The sequence below is a fragment of the Sturnus vulgaris genome, chromosome 16 (assembly GCF_052056855.1).
Source record: "Sturnus vulgaris isolate bStuVul1 chromosome 16, bStuVul1.hap1, whole genome shotgun sequence".
Taxonomy (NCBI): Eukaryota; Metazoa; Chordata; class Aves; order Passeriformes; family Sturnidae; genus Sturnus; species Sturnus vulgaris.
The window spans coordinates 16,004,113-16,031,824 of NC_142258.1; the positions used below are offsets into that span (position 1 = coordinate 16,004,113).

Sequence of the window (27,712 nt, forward strand, 5' to 3'; positions counted from 1 at the left end):
CGCCGAGGCCACGCCCCCGGGTCGCGGTGCCCCCGGAGCGGGGACAGTGCCCCGGGCCCGGCGCTCATCGGGCAGCGCGGTGGGGTTCGGCCGCACGACCCCGCGGGCCTTGTTCCTCACAGCATCGGCTCAGAGTGCCGGAGAGAGGAGGGAGCTCACCCTTCGCCTGCCCCCGGGGCGGTGCCTCCGCCTCTCACCTGCTGCCCAGTCCCGCGGCAGCCGCTGTACCGGAGCTGCGGCCTGGCCTTGCTTCGCCACGCCCGGTTCCCGCCCCCTGCACGGCCACCGAGGGTTCGCGGTTCCCGCCGGCTCCCGCTGCCCCGCGATGCCATCCAACAAATCCGTCTCAGACGCGCCCATCGTCCAGTTCACCAACTGCCGCATCCTGAGGGACCACCAGCTCCAGAGGTGAGGCGGGGGGTACCGGCGGTATCGGAGTGACTGGGGGTACCAGGGCTGTTGGAGGTACCGTGATGTCCGGTCGTACCAGGGCTGTCCAGGAGTATTGTGGTGTCCGTGGGTACCAAGGCTGCGGGTGTACAAGGAGTGTGGGGGCTCCCGGACGGGCTGCCGACCTGACCTGACACCTGCAGTGCCAAGGGACTGTCCATGTCCCCTCTGCCAGGTTTTGGAGGGACATGGGGTGGGTGTGGTGTACAGTCTCTGTCGTTCTGTCTCTTCTGCCAGCCCCCCTGGCACTTTGGTCATCATCACCACCACCTTTGAGGGGCAGCCCATGAAAATCCCATTCCCGTGAGTTTTGTAGAGCCAGAGCTAGGTAGAGAAGGCTGCTCGCTGTGTCCCAGCGGGAAGAGCAGCTGTGCTCTGGCAGACATCGCAGTGCCCGTGGGATCCACTCTGCCCAGGATCAATGTCACTGGGGCAGGGCCGTCTGCTCCTCGTGCTGCAGATGGTACGAGAGCTTGGTGTGTGTACCTGTCCCCCCAGGGAGGACCTGTGGGTGCGAGAGGGGAAGATCCTCAACCCAGAGAAACTCTTCTTTGACGAGAAGGGCTCTGCTGATGTCCAGCTGGACTGCAAGGACAGCATCATCGCCCCAGGTTTCATCGATGTCCAGATCAATGGTACAGTGAAGCAACATGCACTCACAGACTGGGGGCGTCCTGGGTTTGTCCATCCCTGACCCCCAGCCCCACTGCGGGTTTCCTGCCCATGACCAGGTTTCAGCTGCTCAAGGGAGGTGTGAGTCACGCAACCAATGACAAAGAGCAATTTTGCCTGTGGTTGCTGCTGTTGTGTAAGTGATCCCCTTTGGCCAGGTGAGGGTTTCCTCTGGACTCATTTTTATCTGTATTTTATCCTGCCTCTGCACTGGCAGGATGCCTGCCCTATCCTTTCCGGGGCATGGGAGGAGAGGGCAAGACTTCCCTAGGGAACAATAACAATTAACTGCAATAGCTCTCTTCAGAAGGAAAGAGGCTTGTTCTGTGGTAGCTAAAGTTGGAAGTCAGATCCCTTTTCAGCTGGGAATAGTCACATTTTGCCCTGCATCAAAATAAAAAGGTTGTGCTTGCAAAACACTGGGGTGCTGTGGGGAAGAGCACTTCAGGGGGACAGCAATGGGGAGGTTTGTACTTGTGGAACCTTGGAATATAGGACAGAAGTGCTGGTGGAGCCCTCTGTGTCAGCGCCCTGCAAATGAAGCATCTCCCTTCAGTCACACAAAGTCTTTCTTTGGTGTTTCTGGGTGGAACTCACCTACTGGGGAAGCTGCAGTTTCCCCCGTTTTGTTTGTGGTGCAGGAGGCTTTGGGGTGGACTTCTCTCTGGCTACTGATGACTTCAAATCAGGTATTGACCTGGTCGGTCAGAAAATCCTCTCCCATGGAGTGACCTCTTTCTGTCCCACCCTGGTGACCTCTCCTTCATCTGTGTACCACCAGGTAAGGGGCCTTTTCCCCTCCCATCTGCAGGGTGATTAGGGACTGAGGTTGGTATCAGGAGGTGGGTGGGCCAAGACTGAGGTAGCTGCCAGGGCAGAAAAGCTGTGGGCATGAGAAGCTGGACCCTAGCCTGGGTTTCTTGCCCTCAGCCTTCAGAATGCTGAGGCAGCTATGTCTCCCAAGTGAGCTCTGCACACCAAGGCTTGGAGACGGCTTTTCCTTTGTGGGCTGTGATGGTCCCAAGTGGTCCATCTACACGTCTCCCTGCAGACCTGACATTTGGGTCTGATTTGGCAGGCTGGGGGGCTGTGTCTGGGTTGTCATGTCTGACAAAGCCTTTCTCTAGGTTCTCCCTCAGATCAGCGTAAGAAACGGTGGAGCCCATGGAGCAGGAATCCTGGGTAAGTAGATTTGTCCTTCTGTGGTGCTATTCTAGGTGGGCAATTATTTTGTTCACGGTTGAGGTGAAAGAAACTACAGAGCACGAATAGGGACTGGAACTCTCAATGGGAGGAATGCACAGGTGAGCATAGACCCACCTTGTCCCTCAGGCTGTGTCTGGCCTTTGCTGTGTTCTGTGTCATCGTACACACACTGCTCCAGCCCCTTTGGGGCCCCTGGAGCAATGGCAGTGGGGTGGCTTGGCTTGGCCAGTGGCCAGCACTGCATCCTCACTATGCTGAGCTCACAGTTGCCTGAGCCGTGTGTTTTGGTGCAGAAAAACGGCAAGAGTGTGACTGGAGCAAGAGTAGACATGGCAGGTGTCTTGGTCCTTGGCAGGGGGAGGAAGAGTCATGGTTATTTGTTCCTGTTTGGACAGGAGCCCACCTGGAAGGGCCATTCATCAGCAAGGAGAAGAAGGGTGCCCACCCGGAGCACTGTCTCCGCACCTTTGAGGCAGGTGCCTTCCAGGACCTGCTTGCTACCTATGGCTGCCTGGACTGTGTCCAGATAGTGACCCTGGCCCCTGAAATGAGGAGGAGCAGTGAGGTGATCCGGGAGCTCACCAAGCGGGGCATCTGCGTCTCCCTGGGTAAGGGCTGGGGCACCCCTCCCTTGGGGCTGTGGCATCTCTAAAGATGTGTCAGTGTAACTAGACAGGGTGGGACTCTCTTTTGCCTGGCCTGCATGGAGATGACAGACCTGTCACAAATGGGGACATCGCTTGATGCTGTCAATCTGTCATGGCAAGGGTCAAAGTTTGTATCAACTGAGGAGCCCCTGCAGTAAACACAAGGTGCTGTTCTGACACAGGGAAAAACAGCAGTCTTAGTTGGAGGTTTGATGATGTGGAAGGGTTCAAACTCTGAAGTTCCACTGCTTTATGTGACAGGTGAAATAATTTTCCAAAGGTTACTGTTGGTTTGATAACTCTGTTTTTCAACTGCAAGTGCTGTAGGAACCTCTCCCTCCAACATATGGCTGGCCGCTGTCTTAAAACTGGCTGCATTTTTCTTTTCCTTTGCTTCACAAACTCTTCTTTGTCTCAGATCATTGAAGAAGTCTTTTATTTTTAAAGAGGGGAAGTTATTCAGGGTGAAATTAAACCTCAAGTGAGAAGGGCATTCATACAGCAGATTATCTCTTATCCCACAGCCACATAAAGAACTCCAGAAAGGCAAGGTTAGCCTACAGAGCTGCTGTCCTGCTGGGGAAACAGAAGTTTTTTTCTGGATAGTTTAATTCCCATATGCCTTCCTGGCAAAGTCCCCACTGTTGTGAGGGTATCCTCTGATACCTCTCTACAAAACATTTAAGTATCTGAGGCCAGCAGAAAGGCGTGTCATTGGACCTCAAGCCCAGCCTTAAGACAACATGCTGTGAGCAAGACAACATGCTGTGAGCAAGGCAACAGTTGTGACAGCTGTGATGTAAACACTGAAGGAGTTCAGGTGAAACACCTACCCCCAGGTCGTGGCCAGACACATCTGTGTAAAGGCTGTACCTCAGGCCAGGGTGGGCATTAGAGCATTAGTGATGGGGTGTCTTTGCTCCTGTAGGGAAATCAGTGGAGAGATGAGCAGAGGATCAGGCATTGGTCTTTGTTCCCAGGTCACTCAGTGGCTAATCTGTCCCAAGCTGAGGAGGCTGTGCAGCACGGAGCAACCTTCATCACTCACCTTTTCAATGCCATGCTGCCGGTGAGTCCCCAGAGGCACCTGCCCTGCTCCAGGGCTGCTTCTGGGCTTTCTCTCCCGCTCTCCTTGGGTCTGTGTTCTTCCCAGCTGTTTTTGTACCATGCTTTGCAATGAGGTTTTGGCACTGAACCTCTGGCTTCACATTCCTACTGCTGGATCTGAAAGAAACTCAAGGCTGTAGCAGACTCTTGAAATACATCACCAAGAAGGATGAGGAAGTGTTCGTGGGTGAGAGCTGGACATGCCCTTGCTGTGTGCACCCAGACGCCCCCTCCGTGTGTGGGCAGCAGGGGAGGGGGGGATTCTGCCCCACTCAGGTGAGACTCCACCTGCAGAGCTGCCTCCAGCCCTGGGGCCAACAGCAAAAGGATGTAGAGCTGCTGGAGAGAGTCCAGGGGAGGCCATGGAGATGCTCTGAGCACTGGAGCCCCTCTGCTCTGGAGCTAGGCTGGGAGAGCTAGGGGGGTTCACCTGGAGAAGGCTCCAGGAAGATCTGAGAGCCCCTTCCAGGGCCTAAAGAGGCTCCAAGAGAGCTGAAGAAAAGCTCTGGACAAGGGCCTGAAGTGGCAGGACAAAGAAGAATGTCTTCCCACTGCCAGAGAGCAGGGATAGATGGAATATTGGGAAGAAGTTATTGGCTGTGAGGGTACTGAGACCCTGGCACAGAGAAGCTGTGGCTGTCCCATTCCTGAAAGCATTCAAAGTCCGGTTGGATGGGGCTTGTGGCACCCTGGGATAGTGGAAGGTGTTGCTGCCCATGGCAGGGGTTGGAACAAGATAAGCTTTATGGTTCCTTCCAACTCAAACTATCCGTGATTGATTCTGTGATTCAAGGCAATGCCCAGGTTTGCCTGGTAAACCTGCCAGGCACTATGTGATAGAAATGACAGCTGCATTCCCTGAAGGGAAGTCTCAGCCAGTGTGTCCTGGTGATCCTCCACAGCTTGTCCCCTCTCTCTCCCCTTGAGCAGTTCCACCACCGTGACCCTGGCATTGTGGGGCTGCTGACAAGTGACAGGATTCCTGCTGGGCGGAGGGTCTTCTATGGCATGATTTCTGATGGCATCCACACCAACCCTGCTGCCCTGCGCATCGCCCACCGAGCCCACCCCAAAGGTGAGCCACAGCAGTCCCCACAGTGTCACCAGCCACTCCAAGCACTGCACCATCTCCCAGAAGACATTTGTGCTGCCCTTGCTGTCTGGAAGGTCACAGCCACTTGTGCTGGTCCCTCAGTCCTCTTGCGGGATCAGTGGGATGTGGCTGGAGACACATGGTCCCTCTTTGAGAGGGTCAACAGGGCACAGTGCTTGGAGCTGCAGCAATATCAGCTGCAGTGTTGACAGGGCCCCTTTCCTCGTGTTCTGCAGGGCTGGTGCTGGTGACAGATGCAATGGCTGGCATGGGGCTGGCACCGGGTCGGCACACGCTGGGTCAGCAGGTGGTGGAGATTGATGGGCTGAACACCTACATCGCAGGTAAGTGCTGTTCCTCTTGCTGAAGAGCTCCAGACAACGGTGCCACTGGCACCATTCCTGAGGTGCTGAGCACACCTTGCTGTCCATGTCGGTGTGTGGCACCCTCTTGGGTTTTGATGCCGGGTGGATCTGCAGGGACTTGGCGTTGGGGATAATGAAACTCCTGGTAAAGAGGAGAAGTGTGCCACCTTCATGGAGGAATCTGTCCAGTTGTAGCTGTGTGCAATACCTTTGAAAGCCTCATTGCCCAGTGACAAGGGTGCCAGAGGTTCAGGGCGTCAGTAAGGACAGAGAAATCTTAGAGATATTTATTGTCCATTTTCTTTATTATAACACTACCACTTCTTGCTAGCTAATTTCCCTAAGTTTCAAATTCCTAAGTAGATGAAGGCTGGGAAGGTATTTCAGATAAGGAGCATTCCTTTCTCCATCCCCTTCCTCTGGCAGCAGATGCCTGCACTGTGAGCTGGTTTCACCAAGTCCAGCTGGTCTGATAGTGGAGGTGGGGGTAACACCCATGTACCACTTCCTGTGCTCCAGCAGGAAGTGGCTGCAGGCCCTTCAGCTTGCTCCTGCTATTATGCTTCCCTAGTGCCCTGTTTTTTGCTGTGAGCTATAGGCACTTAGTGCCATCCTGTTTCTCTCCCAGGCACAAAGACCCTGAGTGGCAGCGTGGCGACCATGGACACCTGTGTGCGACACTTCCAAGAAGCCACAGGTAAGAGAGCCACAAGCTGCTGCTCCCTGTGTTGACACGGAATAGGTGTTGCTTTTGCCAGATGTGTCCATTCCACCAGGAATGTTTCCTCTTACCTGAGACGTGGCAAGAGATGGGATCAGTGCCCTCAGATGAGCCCCTTTTTGAGGGGAAGTTTCATTCTAACCCATAGAATTAATGGGAGGTGAACTCTCCTACTTCTTTCTCACAAAAGTGAATTGTTTTCCCTTCTCCATACCCTAGGTATTCAGTTTTCCTATGCCTGCTCTCTCTTGTACGGGTATTTCCCTTCCCAGCTCCAGTTGGCTGTGCTGAGGGTGTTCCATATTGGGTCCATCAACTGCCTAGTTGACAGTTGCCTTGTCCAGGGGGATTTGGGCTGCTCTGGAAATGGGGCTCTGGCTGCCCTAACGTTTCCCCAATTCTCTGTCCAAGGCTGCTCAGTAGAGACCGCGTTGGAGGCGGCATCTCTGCATCCCGCTCAGCTCCTGGGGATTGAACATAAAAAGGGAACACTGAATTATGACTCTGATGCAGGTACTGGTATGGGCACAACACGTACTGGTATGGATACAAGGGCTCACAAAGTGCTGGAGCAAAGCAGGGGGTGTTGTAAGTACATGCTCATCCCCTGTTTCAGTGGGAGCTTCAGGGAGACTTGCTCTACCTGGAATATGCTCTAGGCTTTTGCTTCAGTGGTTTTTCCTTTGGATGCTGGTGGTGTTTGGGAAACCCTCTGAAGTGCTCCCCCCACATCTCAGCAGAGCAGAAAGCAGAGCTACCATTGCCAGGATTGCACTGCAGTGCCATCCTGGGGTGGGGAGAAGTCCTTCCCCACTGAGCTCAGCTCTCCCCAGCCAGCTCCAGCAGCTCCATTCTGACAGCTGCTTTCTTTCTCTCTTGTCCAACACAGATTTCCTAATGCTGAATGACAGCCTGTATGTGCAAGCCACGTACATTGCCGGCAAGGAAGTTTGGCGACAGGATGTGTCAGGCATGTGATGCTGAGCTGTCCCAGTGCCCTCCAAGGCTCCCTGGCACTATGGTTGGCAGCTCTGGCAACCATCCCACTTCTCTCTTTTGTCCTTCTTTCTCAATTCCTTCCTGCAACCCCCTCAAAGGAGCCTCATACCAAAGAGCTGCATTTTCCAGCTTCCAGTTGCAGCCATGCCTGCCACGAATTTGTTGGTGCTCAGTTGGTGACATGGGGAAAGAAGGCAGCTCTGTGCTGGCAAGGAATGCCAGTCCTGGAGTGACCTACAGGACTGCATAGCTGTCCTGCCCCCTGACAGGTGCTCCTATCACCAGCTGACAGCAGTGAGGAACTGTCCCAGCTTTTGCACAGTTTATACAGCACACACTAACCTGCTCTACACCTGAGGCAGGCTCAAGCCATTCCCATTCCTCTGCCTGCTGTTTGCTTAGCCCCCAGACAGCCATGACTTGTTAGACATCAGCTTCCACCAGCTCAGCTCGTAGCTCTTCCCGTCACAAGGTTTCTGTTGTGTCAGCAGAAGCTGAGGATCACATTCGGATCTCCTGACAGCCCTTCTGTCGTCTGTCCTCAGAAAAAGGCTGCCACAGCTCACTGACTCGGTGCCCTTGTGGGGCTGAATCCTCAGGGCAGACATCAAACCCAGGAATACCAAGGCATTGCTGGTCCTTTGTGCCTTTTCCCTGCATGGGCATTGAGTCCATAGAGCTGGAGATACGAACAGCGTCCTGCCACATAAAACAATGTTCCTTTCTCTCCTTTCTCTGTTTGGATGGGTTCTGCAGGCTCTGTGCCAGCCATACCAAGAAGAGCCTCGATGGGTTTGTGCATTCCTCAGGCCACGGATGGGGAGCTTTTGCTTTAGGGGATGTATCCAAACTGGTAGTGACAGGCTCATGAGCCCTCAGTCCAGCTCAGGCACTGAGGGAGTGGAAAACTGCAGTGGGATTCTGGCCTTTCAAGACAGATAGGTTAGCTCATTATTTTATGCTCATTATCTCCTCCAATACTTGACTGTCAGATTTTTTCCTGACACTTGGACACTTGTATGTGAGAACTGATGCTGATTTTGACCCTACTCAAGCACTCAGAATAGGCATCAAGATGAAGTCTCAACACAACCTTGGATAAGGCTCAAACCACTAAGGTGGGTTTTGTAATGAGGGGAGGGCTCAGACAACATCTCAGCAAGGGTGGAGATTGTAAGGCAGACAGAAATCTGGTTGGGATTGGCAGAAATGTACCAATTTTTCCAGTACCATTTTATAATCTTTAGCAGCAACATTTGGAAGTGCTTTCCCAGCACTTTAGAGCCCTTCTGTGAGCCTTGGAGAATTTCTAACATCAGCTGCCAATGTCAAGAGAAATTATAACCTCCATGGTTGGAAGCATTTGAGAGATACGAAACCAAACCCTGTGCTGTGATGTGCTGTGCTGCTGCAGTGCTGACCTCATGGGGATCTCCTGGCTGTTGTTGGAAACAATCCAAGGGGGAAAAATGTGTGTGAAACAAGGTGTCTACCTTTTTATTTACAAAATTAAATAATCAAAAGAAAATCTATAATAGAAATGGGATCAGACAGGTGTGTATTAAGATTTTTTGCGTGCCTAGGGTGGTGCTTGCTGGCATAGCCTGTGTCAGGCTGGCATGTGAGGGGCCAGGACTGCTGTGGGCGTTCCTGCGGGGATCTGACCCGCGGCGCGGCCCGGCCCGCTCCTGGGCACACGCGTGTCCGGCGGGCGCCTGGGAGGCTCAGGGGTCACGGCCAAGGTGGGCGCTGGGGACTCCGGCCCGTGGCGCTCTCGGGCGGAACGGCAGCGCGGAGAGCGGCCGGAGCGCTTAGGGCGGCGCGCACCGCCCCGACCCGCCCACCCCGAGCCCGCGGCTGGGGGAGGCCCCGCGGAGGGTCCGGGGGCTCCGAGAGGGCTCCGGGGAGGCCTCGAGCGGGCCCCGAGCTGCAGTTGGCGGGGCCGGGCCGGGCTGGGCTGCTCCCGGAGCCCACGCGAGGCCCGAGAGCGGAGGTGGGCGGTGCAGGCGGCCGCTTCCTGCTGCGGCGGCGCGGGAGCTCGGCATGGAGCTGGTAAGGCTGTGCTGGTCGGCCTGCACCGAACCCAGCTGCCGCAGGTTCTCCTTAACGACCTTTCCAGCGCTTGTGCCTTTCACAATCCCTGCCCATCTCCTTATCCTGAATATTCTTTTCGTTTCCAGTGTTTTAGTGTACCTTCTCCCCAGGCGGGCTGCAAACCGTAACTTCCACCTCCTTAGCGTGAGGCAGCCAGCGTAGAAATACAGCACATGGGGCCTCAAGGGCTTGTGTTTAGCCTAAAGATAAATTCTGTGTGTTACCAGAGCTGCGCTAAAGGGAAATTTCCTGCTGTGGAGACATTTTGCCATTGTCTAAGATTCAGGAAAAATGAGAAATCTTTATTTGGGGCCTTTAAAAAGGAACAGGTGGAGAAAAAGATGAAAAAAAATGTCTGTGACAAGTCCTGGGTTGCTGGGAGTGGTGAGGTTTCCTGCTGGTAAGAGCTGTAATTTTTGTAATGCAGAGGGTTCATTTGGTGCTCTCCACACAGGACTCGTATCCCTGTGCTGTGTTAGTTTATGGTATAAATGAACTGTTAAACAGCACACCTCCAGTGTAAAGCCAGGTCTGATATCCTGTGAGAGGGGAGAAGGCCTCAGAAAACTCAGTTTGGAATCAGGTTTGGAGGTGAGAGATTTGTGCTTCTAAACATTCTGCCTTCCCCACACGATGTCCAAGGCTCCCCAAGGTGTGTTCCAGGAGGAGCTGGAGCGGTGCATTTCGCAACTCGAGGCAGATCTCCACCTCACCCCACATCCCAAACTAGGTATGTTCCTCTTTCCCAGCCCACACCGCTTGTATTCTGGCCTTGGATGTGATTCAGCAGATCTGAGTGTTTTTCTGTTTCTTCTCTCCTTTATGTTCCCTGTTCTTGTGTTATTTGGGATTTGTTCTAAACACAGAATAACATAAAGCTTTGGGCTTTAAGGACTGTGTTTCTGGAAGCAGTTTTATCTTTCATTCATTTAGTGTTTGTTCTCCCTGTTTTCTGTATTTTTTGTCATGTTCTCTTTTTCCCATATAATGACTTGTATGGTTCTGCTACAGCTCTGCCTTTGTTTTTCATCTTAGCAAATACTGTGCCAGTGTGTCTGGCCCTTAAACACCAGTAGGTTTATTTTTGTGAAGCTTGTTCCAGGGAAAAATTACATGGAAGATAAAATTCTATAGGGCCATAGTTTGATCTCGTCAATCCAATTTGTAGAGCTGCAGACACACGTCCTGCTGCTGGTCAGTACCTAACCTTGGGAAAGGGCTGTGAACCCTGTGTAAGATGCTCAGGTGAGTGTTTGCTGGTGCACCTGAGGATAGAGTAGTGACTGATAGGTGCCCACACCCTGTGCTTGAGCATCAGGCTCAAGAAGAATTAAGGTTGAGAGGGTTGTGATTGTTCAGCCTGGAGAAGAGAAGGCTCTGGGAAGACCTCAGAGCCCCTTCCAGTGCCTAAAGGGGCTGCAGGAGAGCTGGAGAGGGACTAGGGACAAGGGCCTAGAGTGACAGGGCACAGGGAATGGCTTCCCACTGGCAGATATTATGCTTAGATCAGATACTAGGAAGGAATTCTTCTCTGTAAGGGTAGGCAAGCCCTGGCACAGGGTGCCCAGAGAAGCTGTGGCTGCCCCTGGATCCCTGAGAGTGTCCAAGGCCAGGTTGGACAGGGCTTGGAACAACCTGGGGCAGTGGAAAGTGTCCCTGCCCATGGCAGGAGTGGATGAGCTTCAAGGTTTCTGCCCAAGCTGTTCTGTGATCAGACCATTTTGTTACACGTGTATCCTTCTGCTGGTCCCCAGTGCCCAGCAGCAGGGAAGGTAGCTCCTGGAGGGGAGGCAGAAGCTGAGCACGGGAACGAGGCAGCAGAAGCAGTGCCCTGGCCAGAAAAGGCACTGAGCCAGGTGAGTTGAGCAGTGCTGCTGATGGTACTCAGGCTCTGCCTGGAGTCTCAGTCTCTGGAGAAGTCTGGTGAGGAGGCAGATCCAAGCTCTAGCCAGGAATTCAGGATCAACGAGTTATTTGGTTGTAGCCCTGTAGGCATGAGTTACTCAGAGTAGCTCCCAGGGGCGGGAGGAGAGCAGCTCCCTGGAGCTTTCTCTACCTGTTGTTGTGTAACTGGCCTGGATTGCAGCTTGCTAAACCCTTTGAAATAAGGGTATATGTGCTCAGGACCCTCAGACGCTCAGATGCTGTGAAGTTACATCCAACTTCTGCCCCACCATGGTCAGGGGTGCATTGGGCCCAGCATCACTGGCCAAGACAAGGAGGGGATTGTCCTACTCTGCTCTGCCTTGCCCTAGGGTAGCCTCACCTCGAGTGCTGGGAGCACTTTGGAGCACCACAATATCAGAAGGATCTAAAAATACTAGAGAGTGTCCAAGGGAGGGACACAGGATGGGGAATGGTTTGGAGGGGAAGCCATAGGAGCAGCAGCTGAGAGCACTTGGTTTGTTCAGCTGGAGAAGAGGAGATGGAGCACAGAGCTCACCTGGGCTGCAGCTCCTCCAGAGGGGCAGCTCCAATCTCTGTTCCCTGAGACAGGACCTGAGAGAATGGCTGGAGCAATGTTAGGGAGTGATTATTAGGCTGGATGTTAGGGAAAGGTTTATTCCCCAGAGGGTGGTCGGGCACTGCAGCCAGGAGAGGTGAGATGTTCCCATTCCACAATACTACTCTCAATTTGTTCTGTGACTTAAGGTGAGTGAGACAAACACTACAAGACTATATTTAGGATTTCCAAATGGAGGTCTTGGGGACCACTGTCACAGAACAACTCTTTTTTAGAGAATTTGTTCTAACACAAAAGCTTTGGATTCCTGTTGTGGTCAGGCTGGTTTGTAGGAGTCAAGCAAGAGTCCTGCTTTTCAGGGTATACTCTCTACTCAGATTTTTCCAGTTTTCCAGAGAAGAGACACTGAGCTGGGTTCTGGGATTTGTCTTCACCTTGAGGGAAAGATTGCTAAGCCCTCTGTAGCTTCTGTGCCATTAGCAATGCACTTATTGCAATATAAGAGTCCAACTGTATGTAGTAAGCAGTTAAGGTTTTTTTTTCCATCTGTGGGAACCTCTCACAGTATTTGAGCTTCTAGAAGCACTTGGAGTTCCCTTTCAATTGAATGCTACTTAAGGATTAGTCAGAGGTGATATGAACACAGAGCACATCCAGAGAAGAGTCAGTCATCAGCATTCCACAGTGTGGATTTTAAGGCCCACCGTAAACTGTTTCTTGTCTTTCTTGGTGTTTTCTGAGTGCAGCAGAAGAGACCCAACACATTTTCAAGGTCCTGCAGTCCCCTGAGACTCCTCTTGCAGAGAAGCAACAAGTGATGAGCAATGTGTTTGGGGATTGTCATCTCAAGATGGATGAGGATCAGAAGAGCATGGAGAAAGGTGAGCTTGAGCTGTCCCTCGGGGGATGTGAGATTTGGTTCTTTTTGGTAGATTTCTTAGGTTGCAGCATTAATTGAGTCACCTCTCTGGGAAGTGCCTTTGAGTGGAAGCTGCAGTGGCACCCCCCATGGCAGGAAACTGGTGCATTGAGAACACCAGTATTGAAATAATATTCTTTGTCTTTTCTAGGCATGAAGCCTGATATTGTGGAAGTACAGCCAAGCAAGGGGCAGGCTGCACATCATGTGAAACAGTCTGACCCAACTCCTGAGGCAAAGCCAGAGTTGTTCACATCATCTGGCAGTAGCTTCCAATTTGATTTTACACTTTCTGAGACTGACACAGAAGCTGACCCTGGTGACAGTGGTGCTGAGCAGGTACAAAACAATGTCAGAGCCACCAAGCAGGAGAACTGGAATGGAGCCTTGAGGTTTGCTGCCTCTGCCTCTGGACAAGAACCCAAGTTTGCTTTCAAGTTTGCCATCCCAGATGAAGACTGCCCTCATCTTCAGTTACTTCCAGCGTGCCAGTATACAGAGCACACAGCAGATCCTGCACTGCGTGCTGCATTAGCAGCTCTGCCACAGGCTGCAGCCTTGCAGAAACCTGAGGTGACTCAAGTGACAGAGAGTGCACCCAAAGAGGTTAGAAGCCATGTCACTTCAAAGATCCCCCAAACAGAGACAGCCCCTGCAGATGAGGCAGTGACGGAGAAATCAACAGGAGGTGGAGCTGCCCAGAAGAAGAAAAAGAAGAAACAAAACCCACCTGTCAGTAAAAACAAAACAGAAGAAACAGAGACCAGCAGGAAGGCAAAGGCAGAAACTAACAGCTGTCAAAATATAGATATCTCCCATCAGGATAAGAAGACCTCTCAGGTAGTTAAATACTGATGGGATCCCATAATTTATATACCCTTGAGCTAAAGAGACACTTTATCTCTTTGCACACATGAACAATTAGCATACTGCCTTGAGATGGAAGCTGAAAGACCACACTGGCTGCTTCCGTGTTCCAGCAGCTGTTCTCTTTGTCTTCTACACAGCTGAGGAACCTGACCAGTGCAAAGGAAGTTAATGGTCCTTCAGATTTGTGCTGAAAGATTTCATGTTTAGGCTTGTAACAGCTAGTCCTGGGGAGCTGGATGCCATGTTTTCTTAAGAAAATGAAAATAGGAAAAGAAGGTAACTGTCTTCACTTGGTGGCAAGCTGGTGCCTGTGGGTGCTGAGCCAGGCCCTGTAGCTCTGATGTGCATGTTGCAGGATGAATTGCTTTTGCAGTGCAAGGAGCAAAGCCAAGGCACAGAATTGCCACCTGGTGTAGCCAAGGGCCTGTGGTAAAGCTCAAGGGTGCTTCTGAGAAGGTTCTGCTGTAGGGTGTGGCCCAGAAATCAACTGAAATTGCAAGTTATGTGTAAACACAACATTAAGGCACACACTGAAGTTTTCTGTCCTGCTAAGGTCCAGGTCTTCATTTTATTTTACTTTCCAGCACTGGTGTAGGTGTTATTAACAGTGCCAGCTGATCAATACCGTAATACAAGATTGCACAAAACCTTCATTTTCTTAATATATTACAAGGAAATTGCACTGAGTGTTCAGCTGCCTCTGGAACATTGAAAGGTCTGTTTCACCTGTGGCCCTACCAATAAACACCGCTGAGCACCAGAGACACAGGAAGAGTTGAAGGTCAGGTGAAGCCCTTCCAGTCCTTTGGAAGGACACTGTTGTGGTTAAAAGGAGACAGTGTGAGGGCATTTGTATTTACATGTGCATGACAGTTAAGAATTACTTCAGTCCAGGGTGCAGCCCTGTTTCCCTGTTCTACTCCTGAGAGCCAGCTGGCTTTGCTCAATGGGGCTTGGCTTCCTTCATCTCCATGGGCTTCATCTTCCTTCTCCTCATGCATTTCTGATTGAGCAAGCACAGAGGAGCCGAGAAGAAGTGTCGCTATATAGGCAGGCGCAACATATAAAAGGCACACTACATTTCAGAAGGCTAATACCTGTTTATTACAACAATGCAATGTCTCTTATACCCTTTACATAGTTTACACTTTCATCATGGGTTACAATATGTCAACATAACAGTCATTAGTGGAAAATTCTCCATCCCTATTCTTCCCAGGACATTTCTCAAAATAACTGTGGAAACACAGCTGTGGGGTTTTTTTCCTACTTATCTTCTTTTCTCCTTCTCTTGCTCTCCATGTCAACAGCCTTGGTCAGAAAATACTTCTCAAAACAAACGTCATTCATTAACCCTCTCTAACCCACAGACCAGCTGTGGGTCTCACTATAATTCCCCCTTTTTCTTATTTAAAAACAAGTGCTGCTAAGGATCTTGCATGGCCCTTGCAAAAATCCAAGCAGACAGCAGAGGACAAAACAGTATTTTAACTTACAAAAAAAACCCCATTCAGTTATTCTCATCTTCAAACCTAAAACATTCCCGTAAACTGATCCATTGCAATCTAACAAGTCCTTAAAATACATACTCTCAAAATCCTGGCATCCGTAACCATGTGCTAACAATAAAAAAATACATCAATAAGGCACATAAAGGATAGATTTTCAAATACCTTTACAAACTGCACAATTCCTTGATGACCCATTTGTGGCAGAATGATACCTTCACTTTTAGTCAAATAAATTTTCCTCCATATAGAGTTACATTTTATGGCCAAAAGACCAAGTCATCTGTCCAGTCACCAATCAAAACTAAGCAGCATCCACTTAACTTTACAACTGGCTGCTGCTATCATAATGCAAGCAAATCTAGTTGCTCAAAGTATGAGCTTTCAGCTACTAATTCAACACCCTTATACAAAAGCAATACCTCTCCCCTAGGTACATTAAGTTCCTCTCTTTTGGGGTAGTAAATGCTATGTGAAAGGAAATGGTTCAAGACACATTACTCAGTAGTGCCAGCCTCTCTGTGGAGGAGAGCAAAAACCCAAAGTAAAGGTAACATCCACCAATTCAAATTTAAGTGTTTAGCCTGAGTCAAATGTCCCCGTTTATTCGCCCTGAGTGATCATGTTCACAGCGTATTCTTTAAGAGCCCATGCTTCAATCCACCTGATGGTCATTGTCTTCCACACGTTCTGCTTCAGTTATGGGACCATCCATCCTGTTCCTTCTGGTGTGCTCCGAGTATGGCTTAACACAACGAGCAGAAACCCAGCGAGGGCCATTCTCTGTCAAACACAAGCATACTCTCTCTCCCATATTATTAACTCCACTAGGCCAGTCCACATTCCAGTAATCAAATCCTTAACCCATACCTTAATATCCTTACGAAAACTTGGCTGTTTAGAATTTAAAGAAGAAAAATGATGAAATAGAGGAGACAACTGTGAATCTGGTGAAGGGTGCAAGAAGTTTAACACATAAACAGCTTTATCCACTCTCACTTGAGGTGGTTCCCTTTGCAAAGAAAGACTCAGCTTCTGATTTTGTCCATTGTTTGATTTTTTTGATTTTGTGCAAGTTTGAGGATAGGGGTTTTTTATTGTTAATGTTTATTTCTCCCATCTGTAAGTTTATTTGAAAGCTGAACAACTTTCCAGAAAACAGCACCTTCTGAATGGCAGCCCCACATTAAATCCATCTAATAGAGACAGTGAGTTGCAACTAAACATTTGCACGGTGCTTTTAGTTTATATGATGAAAAACACTAGAAGGAAAATATAATGAAGTCTATAAAGTGATCACCAGAACATGATATTTGGAGTAGTGCTGACTTTATGGAGTTCCCTTTCATCCTGTATAGCAACTGCTGCTGTAATTTTTGGGTGACTTGTTTCCTCTTTCTAACTGTGCCTCATGTTGATAGCAGTCAGATGAGCAGCTGCGGAAAGAGGTGGACTGGTGTGTGAACCAGCTGGAACTCGGCTTGAAGACGCAGAAACCCACTCCAAGGCAGAGTAAGCATTGAAGTAAAGAAGAGCTCTCTCCTGGGGGGAGCATTGGCAGGAATGCAGTTGCAGATCCAGCAGGAAGCCTCAAACTGTGTATTGTTTCTCCTGTGCTGCAGCTGAGGAAGCCCTCAGGGCAATCAGGACACTGCGCAGTGACAAGGCTCCACTGGTAAAGAAGCGTCAGCTCATGAGAGCCATGTTTGGAGACTACAGGAAGAAGATGCAGGAAGAGCTGTGCAGAGAGCTGAAGCTCATGGAAACAGGTAGGAGAACTTTGCATGGTGAGGAGGAGAAGAAAGGGGTTCAATCCTGCACTATGCTTTGCAGACTGGGGCCTCACTATATGAGATGACTGAACATCTCTTATTTTTTCTCCCCTCTTTAAGCTGCAAAATCAGCCAGGATTGTGGAGTTGAAGGGAAGCATCCACAAGAAGAATGGCCAGTTCATCCGGAAGTGCTTGGGAGCTTGCAGGAAAAGCCAAGGTTCAGCAGAATCCCCTTCAGAGTCACACAGCACATTTAACACAGGCTTATTCAATTTCACAACTCCCCAAGAATTTCGCTTTAATTTCTTCTAGAAAAGTCACTTCGACTAAAACCATGCCAGATCTCCTGTAAACTGAAGAACGGTGTAAAGATGTTGTGCAGTAGGAAATGTCATGCGTGAATCTCTGGTCCTCTTCTAGGGTGCCTTATCTAGAAGTTTAAACCAGATCTGCCTACTATGCATATGACCCCAAAACAGCCTACATAAGTGCTCCTCTATGCTCACACTGGAGAGAAAAGCACCTTTGAAAGGGTCAGTAGTGTGGAAGGATCTGCTTTCTTTCCTGTAGAATTGTCATTAATTGTCAATCTGTCTTTTACACCATGAGATTTTCCCTTTCTCTTGTTGCTTTTAAATAGAGCAGAGCGTTTCTAGCAGCTGAGGCAGCAATGCATACAGCAGGCAATGGTTTGGAATTGAGATCCAGCAGTGGATAGCTGGGTGCTTCCACTCCCTGAGTCTGTGAATGCAGCTTCTGGTGTCCAGCAAACACCAGCAGTGTGTCATCCTTGACATGGAGGAGCACGAGCTCAGGGTCTTTGGGGGAAAGTAAGTGAGAAGCATTTTTGCTCATTCATCTCTTTCACTGACAGGTACAGACACAGAATAAAGCTGCACGTCATGGTTTACATGCACATCATCTAAGGACAGTTGTTCCCAGGAGAACAAGGAAAATTTTTGTTGCTGAAGCCAGGTTCTAGGCAGCTAAGAAAGATGTACAATCAACTCTTAAATAAAGTTTACTTTATAAGTAGCTCAGTTACAACCACAGTGCCTCAGAGGGAAAAATAGCTGCATGCCAGCCTTGGATGGTAGTAAAATCAACTGTCACAAGCCCAAAGACTCTATTCCATTTGATTTGTATTAAATTTTGGCTTTGTGAACGTGTGTCTCTAGTCTATACTGCTTGAGTCACTGAACCCATCTCTTAAGTTCATGCAGAAAATCTTCCCACCAAGCTTAGAAAATTCTGAAGGAAGAGAAGTGCTGTGAAAGAGTATTTGGTATCAGGTGATCCTAGGGAGCAGTGCTTTCCTCCCTTTTATAGTCCAGTCAGCCTGTGTGGAAAGTGAGAATTGGGAGAGTATGCAGATTCCATGGAGTGCTGAGAGCACCTGAGAGATGGTGAAAGACATTGGCTGTGAAAGACTAAAAACCTGATCGTGGCTCTAAAAAATTTATTATTAAGCTCTGATGCAGGCAGTTGCATCTGTGAGATTTCTTTTTTTCCTTTTAAATTCTAAATATTTTAAAAGAATATTTTAAAGAATTAATGTCTGGACATAAGGAGAAACTGAACCTGGGTAACAAATATGATGAAAAACACCATATAAGGAGAAATGAATTTGTCTTTTGTAAGTCAGTAGGTGAAAACTGGAAATCAAGGTCGGCACAAGGAGCCACAGCTGTTACTTGAACCTATAGAGCAATCTTAGACAGTATTTTTTTTTTATTTCCAGGATTTTACATTAGACATACAAAAGCTGTATTCTTGTCACACTTTTTGTGTTTTCATGCCATTTTCTGAGATTCAAGAGCATTGTCTACATGACCTTGGAACTACAGCTGTTTGCTTCCCTGGCTGATTATGCAGGAGATGTCTGGGAAATAGTTATTTTTTTTCCTTGTCATATCTAAGGTAAAGCTAGAGCTGCTAAAATACTATAAAATCCTTGCTCCAGAAGGCTGAAGAAGTATTCTGGAAAGCATTCTTACATAATGTTCATGCTGTTAATTAGGCATTCACAATTAGACTAAAGATACCAGTGAGGTGGACATTTGGTGTAACCCAATCCAGCAGTTATCTTCAAAGGGGTCAGAGAAAACTGTTCTAATATGAGAACAACTCCTGTGGTTTTCCAGAGGTCTGAATAATGCTGACCTGCAAAGCCAGTTCCTTTTTCTCTATTTCATTACTGGAGGACTTATATATATATGTCTGTGGGAAGGCAGGTGTTCATCAGTGTGATACCTTGTGTCCCTGAGTGTCAGGTCGGTTCCACGAGTCAGCCATGTGACCTTGGATAAAACATTTTACCTTTTTCTATCTACTCCTTGTTTTTATAGTCAAGGTGATGTCTCCTGAGTTTTTGACAAATGTGCCCAAGTTATTTCATTAGTGATTGTATCTTGAAGAGGTGTCTGAAACTACAGCAGTCTGTACTTCACTGTTAAGCTTTGCTGTATTATTTTGTTTGAAAGGGAATAAGCAATAGTATTAGAAGTTAGGAAATGCCATGGCTGCCCCATCCATCCTTTCTCCTTTACAGAGGCCACAGTGCAGTCTTAAGGATGTTTTTTAAACGCTGTGTTTTCCCCTTTTAGCATTTCTTTATTCAAGATTTCAGTGCTGTTTAGAGTTTCAGTGATGTCTCTTAGTACAGTGGTGTCAGGTTTGGATCAGGGCTTTGCTCTACTAGTGACTGTAATACCTGTTCTATACCCCAAGGCATTAATGATGTACAACAGTGAGGGAGAAGGGAAGTATTCTGATCTACCTGGACATCTCTGATCCACTGTTTTTGCTTTATGGAAATGTATCTCAGTTTTGATAAAAAGTTAAGCTCAATTCTGACCTGCATATTTCTGCATTCTCTCCTCAGTTTTGTGCCTGGTATTTGAGTTTGGTGCCACCAGGGTGGCTGGTCTGGGAGTGCTCTATCTCTTTGCTGAATGCCCACCTAAATGTAGAGCAGCAGTGCCAGGCCCAGGCTTGTAGGCAGCAAACTGCTTACAGGAGTATCCAGCACAGCTATGAGCTCAGGAGTGAGTTAAAGATAATGCAAAAGGGGATGGGAAATACCACAGTGCTTCTAGAGCAAAACTTGCTTCACAGCATCAGTCTTGGAAAACTAAAGCTGAGGATCAGCTTCTAAAGACAAGAACACTGTAAATTGTCTCAGACCATTCACTGTAGTAAAGCAGGGGAAACGTCTCACTTTGGGGAACAAAGTGAAAATTTTTATTTTTTTATTTTCTGGTTATTTCTTTGGCAGGGTGAGGCCAAGAATGTTTGCACACAAAGGCAGAAGAAATCTGGGTGTGATCTCTCCTCTTAGACTTGGCACCCTCCTCTGTAAACAAATCCCACAAGCATTGCATTAGGAAATGCAATCCCATTCCAGACAGACCCTGCCTTCAGGGGATGGCTCGCCTGCCCCCTCACAGGCTGGCCCTCTCCCTGCTGGCATTTTGGCTGTTACCCTGAACACTGGGCACTAATCACATTTGTCCAAACCCTTCTCCTGAGCTTGGTCAGTAGAAATGCATTTATTGGTCCTTGGGCAGCCCATATCTGAGTAATCAGGGGGCAGAGTCATTGAGGAACAGCCCACAAAGAATCTCCAAGGGATCCCTACAGAGTTCAGCTGGAATTACTTCCAGAGTCACAGCAGCCACTTCCAGGGGGACTTCCAAGACCACAAATAAGCCAAATTGATCCTGTGTTTCAGGTGACTGATAGTACTTTGTCTCACTTTGATTTTCAAGATGCAGAGACTGTGTACTTAGTATCCAATCACTCCTAAAGGATAACACATTCCCTTCATTTGGGGAGGGAAATCCCAACTTTTCTTTGAATTAGAAAGAGGAAGAACTTACCACTTCAGGAAAGAAATAAACTGGAACATTCTAATAGAAGGAAGGTGTTGGGGGTTGAATTGTTCCCTTTTTCTTTCTGTGGAATTTCTCCCATTGTTATGCTAAGTATTTGTGGCTACACCTTAGTAGCAATAGTCTTCTCTCGCAGGGGGCTGGGGGGATGGGGGGAGACCGGAAAAGGAAAGGTGGGAGAGGGGTCTGGAGCGGGCTGGGACTCTCTCGCTTGGCTCGTGGAGTGAGAGAACAGCCCGTGCTCCGATCTAGCATCTCCCCCGCCATCCCAGCGCCGAGATCCACGTTCCCTGCCGTTGAACATCGCTCTGCTGCTCTCCCACCTCACCCTACTGCCTCCAGACACTCTGCTGAGCATCACAACTGACACCGTGAGGGGGAGTCACCTCCCCATCCCTCTCACCCCTGGGTCGCTGCCGCCATCACCCAGCCCTCTTCAACTGCGCGGGACCTGCCCTGCCCCCAGCACCGGTAACTGAGCGCAGGGAGAGAGTGCCTTGGCCAAAAGGGACTGGAACTGAGCTATACTGTTCTGTTTTGTTGTCAATTTTTATAGCTGTTGTTGTTTCAGCTATTTTGCCTTGTTAGATATCAGTAAAGAGCTGTTATTCCTATCCCCATATCTCCTGCCTGACAGCCTCTGATTTGAAACTAAAATAATTAGAAGGGAGGGGGTTGCACTCTGCATCTCAGGAAAGGGGTTCTCGCCTTTCCTTAGAAAAATACCTCTCTTTCAAACCGAGACAGAAGGTTAAAGAGTAAGGATCATTTTACCTGCAGCTCCATAAAAAAAAAAAAAAAAAAGAAAAGGAGAGATGCTGTTATTTTAAGAATATACAGAGCTGTGACAGATAATCTTGTATCTTTCTGCTGCCTAAAATTTTTCTGCTCCTCACTGTTTCTGCTGTTTTCATCTTTAGAACTGTAGAAGGTTTGTAAGACACACTGTTTTAGAAAATCCAGCTGTGACATCCCCAGTGGTTTCATTCCTGGCACCAGTCTTCCTGTACATGCTGGCAGCTGGAGAGTTCTGATCACTGGCAGTGTTAGGTCCCTTTGGCTTCTTCCCTGTGAGTACATCAACAGGTATGACCAGCTTCTGATTTTTCATCTCCAAAATGGAAGAAGTTTGGGTTGTGTATCTCTGACTGATCTTGATTATCACCATGCTTATTCTAACGAAACAAAACCCACATGTGGAAGAGGCCAGGAAGGAGAGGGAAAGCAAACTGTCCTGCCATCTTCTTTTTCCCCCAGTAATGTTGGCAAAGAACTGGAGTATAACCAGGAAGAGCTGTGTAAGTATCTGGAGAAGCTAAACCATTTCTTCTCTGAAGAACTGCCGAACCGCAGTTCAGCAGGCAGTAGACACAGAGCTGGGTGAGAGAAGACATCAGTGCCAATCTGCTTTCAGGAGATACCCTGAGTGGACCGGTAAAGATTGTTCTCTGTGGGTTTCTTGTCTTGGCTATTGCTCTTGTTGCCTCCCTTTCCTGTCTTTCCCTGCACTTCTGGACTCTGCTAAGCTCAGCCACATCCTTAATGGGTTAGGGTGAGAAAACAACTGCTGGCAGCTCCTCCTGGTGTTGGTGGCTCCCTGTGGGAGGTATGCTGTGGGGCAGGAGAGGGCTGGGGATGGAGGAGGCTGTGGAGATAGGGATGTGGAGGAACACAAGGGGTTCTGGGATATTTTCCCTGTTAGTGTGGGGCAGGAACTGTGACCATGTGGGAGGAGAAGAGCTAAGGAAGGGGTGGTGTCATTTTCTCCGTGTGCAGGGGATGTCCCATGAGTGATTGGCAGAGTGGCTTCTGTCATTCACCTGGTGTCTGTGTGTCTGTGGGATGGGACAGTCTAGGAATCACTATGGAAATGGAGAGCCCGTTCCTAGTGTGTGGTCTCTGGGTGGCAGCAGTGCCCTTGGTGGAGCCTGGAGTCTGTCCAACATCCCATGTCTGCAGGCACTGCAGCTTGTTCTTGGTTTTCTGAGCTGTCTTCAGACAGTGTGCTGGGGGCTACACCTGAGGGGAAAGGTTGTCTTTCTGTTGCTGAGCTATTTCACAGCAGGCTCAGGGACACAGAGTGAGCCAGGTTCCTCTTCCATCCTCCTGAGAGGGGCAAGAGTGGGCCTCTCTCTCTGCTCCCAGCATGAGAGACTGCTCTGTACTGGTCTTTGTTGTGAGATGTGGGATATGCCCCTTCCCCACTTCCCTGGGAGGCTGCCAAAGGAGCCAAGCTGGTGTCCAGTGGTAGGAGGTCAGAAGTAAAGACTCATCCGGCAGGAGAGGGCAGAGGAGAGTGAGAGGCAGAGGAGGGTGGGATGAAACCAAGTGTTTTGCAAGGGGCACATAGCCAGGAGCTTGCTAGCAGTCCTGAACTGCACCCAGAAAAACCACATCTCCTCTTCACCTAGACTGTTCCATGTGGACCCTACACCATAGGAGGATGCTGGAAAGTTTGGTGTTGGTGAACTCCTTGGAGGAGGAGCACTCCTGCAGTGTCTCTGACCTCTACCTGCAAGGTTGGTACCTGGCTCCTTTGTGCCTAGTTCAAGTGCCCTCCTCCCCTGTAATTGCTCATCCACAGCTGCCTTATCAGGACAGTTCCTGCTCCAGCTCACCCTGCAGGCTGGCACTGGAGTGAGGGGACCTTGAGGAACAGTGGTGATCACTGTGAGGGGAGCAGGAGACAACCTGACCTGGGCTGCTTGTGAAGCTAAGCTGGAGGGCCCATGAGGAATGGCAGTCTCTGCTGATCCTTGTGGTGTCTACCAGACAAACCTAAACCCACAAAGCAAACAGCCATTTGCAGTCCAGAGGACTCTGGTTCCCAGCTCCTATATTTATTCAAAGTACCCAGACAAAATAGTCACTTCTGGAAGCATAAGGAACTACAGATTTTGAGGGATAGGAAAAATGTTTCCTGGGTTTTGGCTGGTTTTGTTAGGAAGAGAAGACTGCTGCCATGCTCTGTCTCCCTCACCCAAATGCCTTTTTGACCAGCTGAATTATTTCAGTCAATTCTGGCCAGTGGGTAGAGGTACAAAGGTGTAGTAAAAAGTATTCTGCTGGGTGAGATGACAACCTCAAGCCCCTTTTGACACCCAAAGAAAGGTTGAGAATGTGCTTAAGTTACCCGTGATGCAGCATGGCAGCCTGATTGCAAAGCAGTGGGAGCATCAGAGCAGAAGGGCATAAAGTCATGGGAGCAATATGATCCCTGACACCAGAGAGTTTCTGACCACCCAAATGTGCTGTTGTTTCTTGGCAGAGCTTAGCCTGACATGTGTGGGGTCACTGGTGAAGATCTGGGGCCAGGTGTGGGTTCAGCAGCCAGAGCAGGAGCAGTCCATCAAAACCTGTCTCCAGGGATTCCTGGCCATCCCCCATCCCTTCTCTGTGGATGGGAGAGCTCTGAAAACCAGTCCTGAGTGTGTCACCCCCAAAAAGATGCCATTCATGTCACACAGTGGTGGTAAGTAGGAGGGACTCTGCTTCCAGCACAGTGAAAGGGGCTGGGACCAGGGTCAGGCCATGTCTCCACATGATAGAGCACATGTGGGCAAGCCACCAGGCTTCAGTGGAGAGCCCCTTGCTTTTGGACCTGTTGCTCACGCAGCCAGGAAGCCCTGAGCCCAGTTCCTGGGAGCAGCTACTGGCACACAGGATGGAACTGCCAGAGCTGGGATGTCACAGAGGGTGTAGCAGGGGAAAAAAGAGTGGAAGGCTGGGACAGCCCAACCTGTTGTTGCCCAGAGAAGCTGTGGCTGCCCCATTCCTGAAAGTGTTCCAGGTCAGGCTGAGTGGGGCTTGAAGCAACCTGGCATAGTGGAAGGTCCAACCTGTCAAAGGCAGGGGCTTGACTAGATGGCCTTTAAAGGTTCCTTTCAACTCAACCCAACACAACCTAGCCCAATCCAACCCATTCTGTGACTCTGAATGTGTGACCTCCTGGGGCCCCCCCATGCTGGGAAAGGCCATGGCTGTAATGCCTCTTCTCTGCCTTTGTTCCCTCAGCTTCCTTCCAGGACTGCGAAACTGCCCTGTTTGTCAGGAGATCTCTCCTGCTCCTGTTATCGTTGCTTGGTCTGGCTTTTTATTTCATCAAAAGGTGAGAAATCACTGTTGTATCTTCTGTCCATCACCCACCCTCTCCTTCTCCAGGGCCTCCTCTCTAAGTGCTGCACAGAGACCTTCACTCAGGTGAACATCTACACTGCTTTCAGACCGTTCAACATGCCGCTCCTCATTTTTGCAGCAACGTCCCTTTTTGTAAAGCCCCTTTGTTTCTGACAGAGCAGACTGCAGGTTCTGCGGGAGGTAGAGATAATACCAGTAAATCCTGGATGATGCTGGGCATGTCAGCAGGTGCAGGGTAAGGGCCATCAGTGGTACTGACAACAAAGGCGTGTTGTGGCACACAACAGATGTTGCTGTGGCCACAGGGAAGAGCTCTTCCTTGGAGCAGGATGGAAATGACAGACACCTTAGGATTACCTTGGTGGGAAACACCTTCCATGTTATAACATGACACTGCTTTTAAATAATAACTCGGTGTTCCCTGATGTGATCAGGAGGCAAACAGCAGCTGAACACTCAGGCTGTATGTCTGTCTGAAATAAATGTTACAGTGGATGGGTTATTTAACCAGCCTAAGTGATTTATTTTTATTAATTTTTACTGGGTATTTTTAGCACTGGGTAAGGGGCTGATGTGCAAGAGTTAGAAATGAGGAAAGTTCTTAGAATACATTCAGGGAATAGAAAACCCAGTAGATTTTTTTTTTTTTTAATTTTTAAAATGATTTAAGAAATAGCCTAAGTCAGATTTAGGGAAGCTGTTTCAGAAACTAGGGTGGTTTTATGTACACATGCCAGGGAATCGCAGCTGCTCTGCTCCTGTTTTTCCGTAAAACATTGACAGAGACATTAAGAAACTGTGCCTGCTAAGTGCTGGTCATCCAGCCTCTTCTTTTCAAATCTGAGGTGCAGATTAGCTACCTTGTGCAAAAGAGCAGAGCGATTGATTAGGTATTTTTCTTCATCTGTTACTTTTCAGATGTCCCCAAAATTACATCAACATCGAAACGAATGACCACAGGCAGATGGCAGCAGACTTCTAGTGCTCCTGGGCAGCCCTAGGGCTAGTGATGTGTCTCAGGGGAGCAGAGGGGGTGTCCAGCTCCCCCATTCACTGGGGCTGCTGCACAGACCTGCCACATGCATCTGCATCTGTGCATGCATGAGCTGTGTGTGAGTGTGTCTGTGTACAAACACCTGAATTGGTTTTTACCCTTCTTAGTTTTGACCTTGGACTCAAGGAGACCTCAGAAACAGACTGGGACTTCTCACAGGCACAAGTTGTGCCAAGTGTGGTGCCCGTGCAGACAGAAGCCTGCTTGGCTGATGCAGAGGAAGGACACATGCTCTGCCTCCTCTCAGGACTCACTTCTGGGTGCTGAGCCAAGGCCACTTCCATCAGACTTTTCCTCAATCTCTGGTCCTTCTGGACTCCATTGCTCACTAAGGGCCCATCAGCCTCCCCTGTGCCCTTCTGGTCCAGGCAAGGGGGTTCTCAGCATCATGCCCTGCTCTGCTACAGCCGTTCTGCACCACTAGCAGCCTCTCTAGGGACAGCCCTTGCAACTGAGGATCACAACCAGGAAGGTGTCCTGCCCAGGAAAATGGGTTAGAGGAGAGCTGAACACCCAGTTAATCAGCTCCTGCCCACGTGCAACTCTTATTGGTATGGTCCTGCCCATATTTTGCCAGACAGTGGGCAGCAGCAGTACCATACTCCAGATCTGCTGAGTTTCTGGGATGAGGAGGGTGGAATCTGCTCAGTAAAAGATTGTTTCCTACACAGTGTGATCTATCCCTAATGGTGCAGCAGCTGATACAAGGCTCCAACAATATCACGTGTGCAGCACTGGTTTCACCTCATGGGTTTCCGCACCGTGTGCCATTCCATGCAAGGTGACAGTGACCCTTGACAGATCTTGCTTGCTCACTGGCTGAGTGAGGGGTAAGGAAAATGCAGATACTGATCCCACACTCATTCTGAACTGTGGCATAGACAGATTCTTACTGAACAAGGTTCTGTGGAGGGGAGGGCAAGATTGATCATCATGGCATTGACCCTCATGAGAAGGAAGTCTCTTGTATCCTTGGAGTCCCACATTCCTGCTGTGTCTGTCTCAGCTACATCTTCTCCTTGCAGGCAACTGCCTTCTGCTGAGGTCCATGGGCCCCAGCCAGCTCCAGTGCCAGTCAGGATGAGCAGCACAGGAGGAGCAAGGCCTCAGCCTTCCACTGTCCAGCCTCTTGTGCCAGGCAGCCCCTTTCCAGTCAGCAAGGCTGGGAACACGAGGCACCAGGGACCTTATCTGCTGGGTCTGCATGTAATCCTTGGGCAGCCTCTGAGAGATGGTTCTTCCTCCTGGCTCCATCCTGACATTAGCACACTACTGGCACACACAGGCCTTGCAGGAGATCAGATCAGCTCCATCTTGAACTGGCTGAAGTTTGGCATGGTGGGCGAGGGCTGGCCCATGCTGCTGAAGGAGCCACAGGGCTGGGTGGCTGGCACAGTGCTGTGGCTCACAGTGGAGCTGAGCTGCTGCAGTGCCATCAGCACCTCCTGCTGCAGCCGCTGCTGGTGCTCCTGCAGGCGTTCCAGGCGGCACTGCCGCTCCAGCACTGCGTGCAGGGCCTGGCTCAGCTTCTGCACCTCCATCTGTACAGCATCCAGCTTCTCGCCGATGGTGGGAGAGCTGGGAGCAGTGGGGGACAGTGGTCCACTCCAAGCAAGGCTGTGATTTCCTGGACCCACAGGGTTTGGCAAGACAGTCTGAGTGCTGGCATCTTTGACCTGGAATAGTGGGAGGTGGGAGAGAAGGGAATGTGAAATACTATCAGCTGCCCGTTCAATGGC

The 27,712-nt window shown here is 49.6% G+C and overlaps 3 protein-coding genes across 9 annotated transcripts in view; 2 read left to right on the forward strand and 1 right to left on the reverse strand.

Annotated features, from left to right (window-relative positions):
- AMDHD2 (amidohydrolase domain containing 2) lies at positions 1–7,985 on the forward strand. 2 transcript variants are annotated; one of them, XM_014890242.2, is made up of 11 exons: positions 1–408; positions 949–1,085; positions 1,764–1,903; positions 2,250–2,304; positions 2,724–2,936; positions 3,956–4,044; positions 5,013–5,157; positions 5,412–5,519; positions 6,169–6,237; positions 6,673–6,774; positions 7,151–7,985. In XM_014890242.2, exons 1-11 carry the CDS (start codon positions 326–328, stop codon positions 7,237–7,239), a joined length of 1,230 nt encoding a protein of 409 aa, XP_014745728.1. In that variant the 5' UTR covers positions 1–325; the 3' UTR covers positions 7,240–7,985. The 2 variants fall into 2 exon arrangements, with proteins under 2 accessions (XP_014745728.1, XP_088030829.1); XM_088174703.1 differs by lacking the exon at positions 1–408 and adding an exon at positions 1,182–1,280 and having other exon boundaries at positions 948–1,085.
- Positions 7,258–18,058, forward strand: C16H8orf33 (chromosome 16 C8orf33 homolog). 4 transcript variants are annotated; one of them, XM_088174702.1, is made up of 7 exons: positions 7,258–8,378; positions 9,997–10,084; positions 12,565–12,699; positions 12,889–13,577; positions 16,537–16,627; positions 16,738–16,884; positions 17,008–18,058. In XM_088174702.1, the coding sequence occupies exons 3-7, from the start codon at positions 12,636–12,638 to the stop codon at positions 17,199–17,201; spliced, it is 1,185 nt and encodes a 394-aa protein (XP_088030828.1). In that variant the 5' UTR covers positions 7,258–8,378; positions 9,997–10,084; positions 12,565–12,635; the 3' UTR covers positions 17,202–18,058. The 4 variants fall into 4 exon arrangements, with proteins under 4 accessions (XP_088030828.1, XP_088030827.1, XP_014745726.2 ...); XM_088174701.1 differs by lacking the exon at positions 7,258–8,378 and adding an exon at positions 9,265–9,312 and having other exon boundaries at positions 16,540–16,627; XM_014890240.2 differs by lacking the exon at positions 7,258–8,378 and adding an exon at positions 9,267–9,312.
- The window catches only part of LOC106861675 (uncharacterized), a 29,660-nt gene continuing 19,291 nt past the window's right edge, over positions 17,344–27,712 (reverse strand). For all 3 annotated transcript variants that reach the window (XM_088174705.1, XM_014890214.2, XM_088174704.1), the window contains one exon: positions 17,344–27,649. In XM_088174705.1, coding sequence (XP_088030831.1) covers positions 27,272–27,649 — 378 coding nt within the window. In that variant the 3' untranslated portion in view covers positions 17,344–27,271. The remainder of the gene's footprint in view (positions 27,650–27,712) is intronic.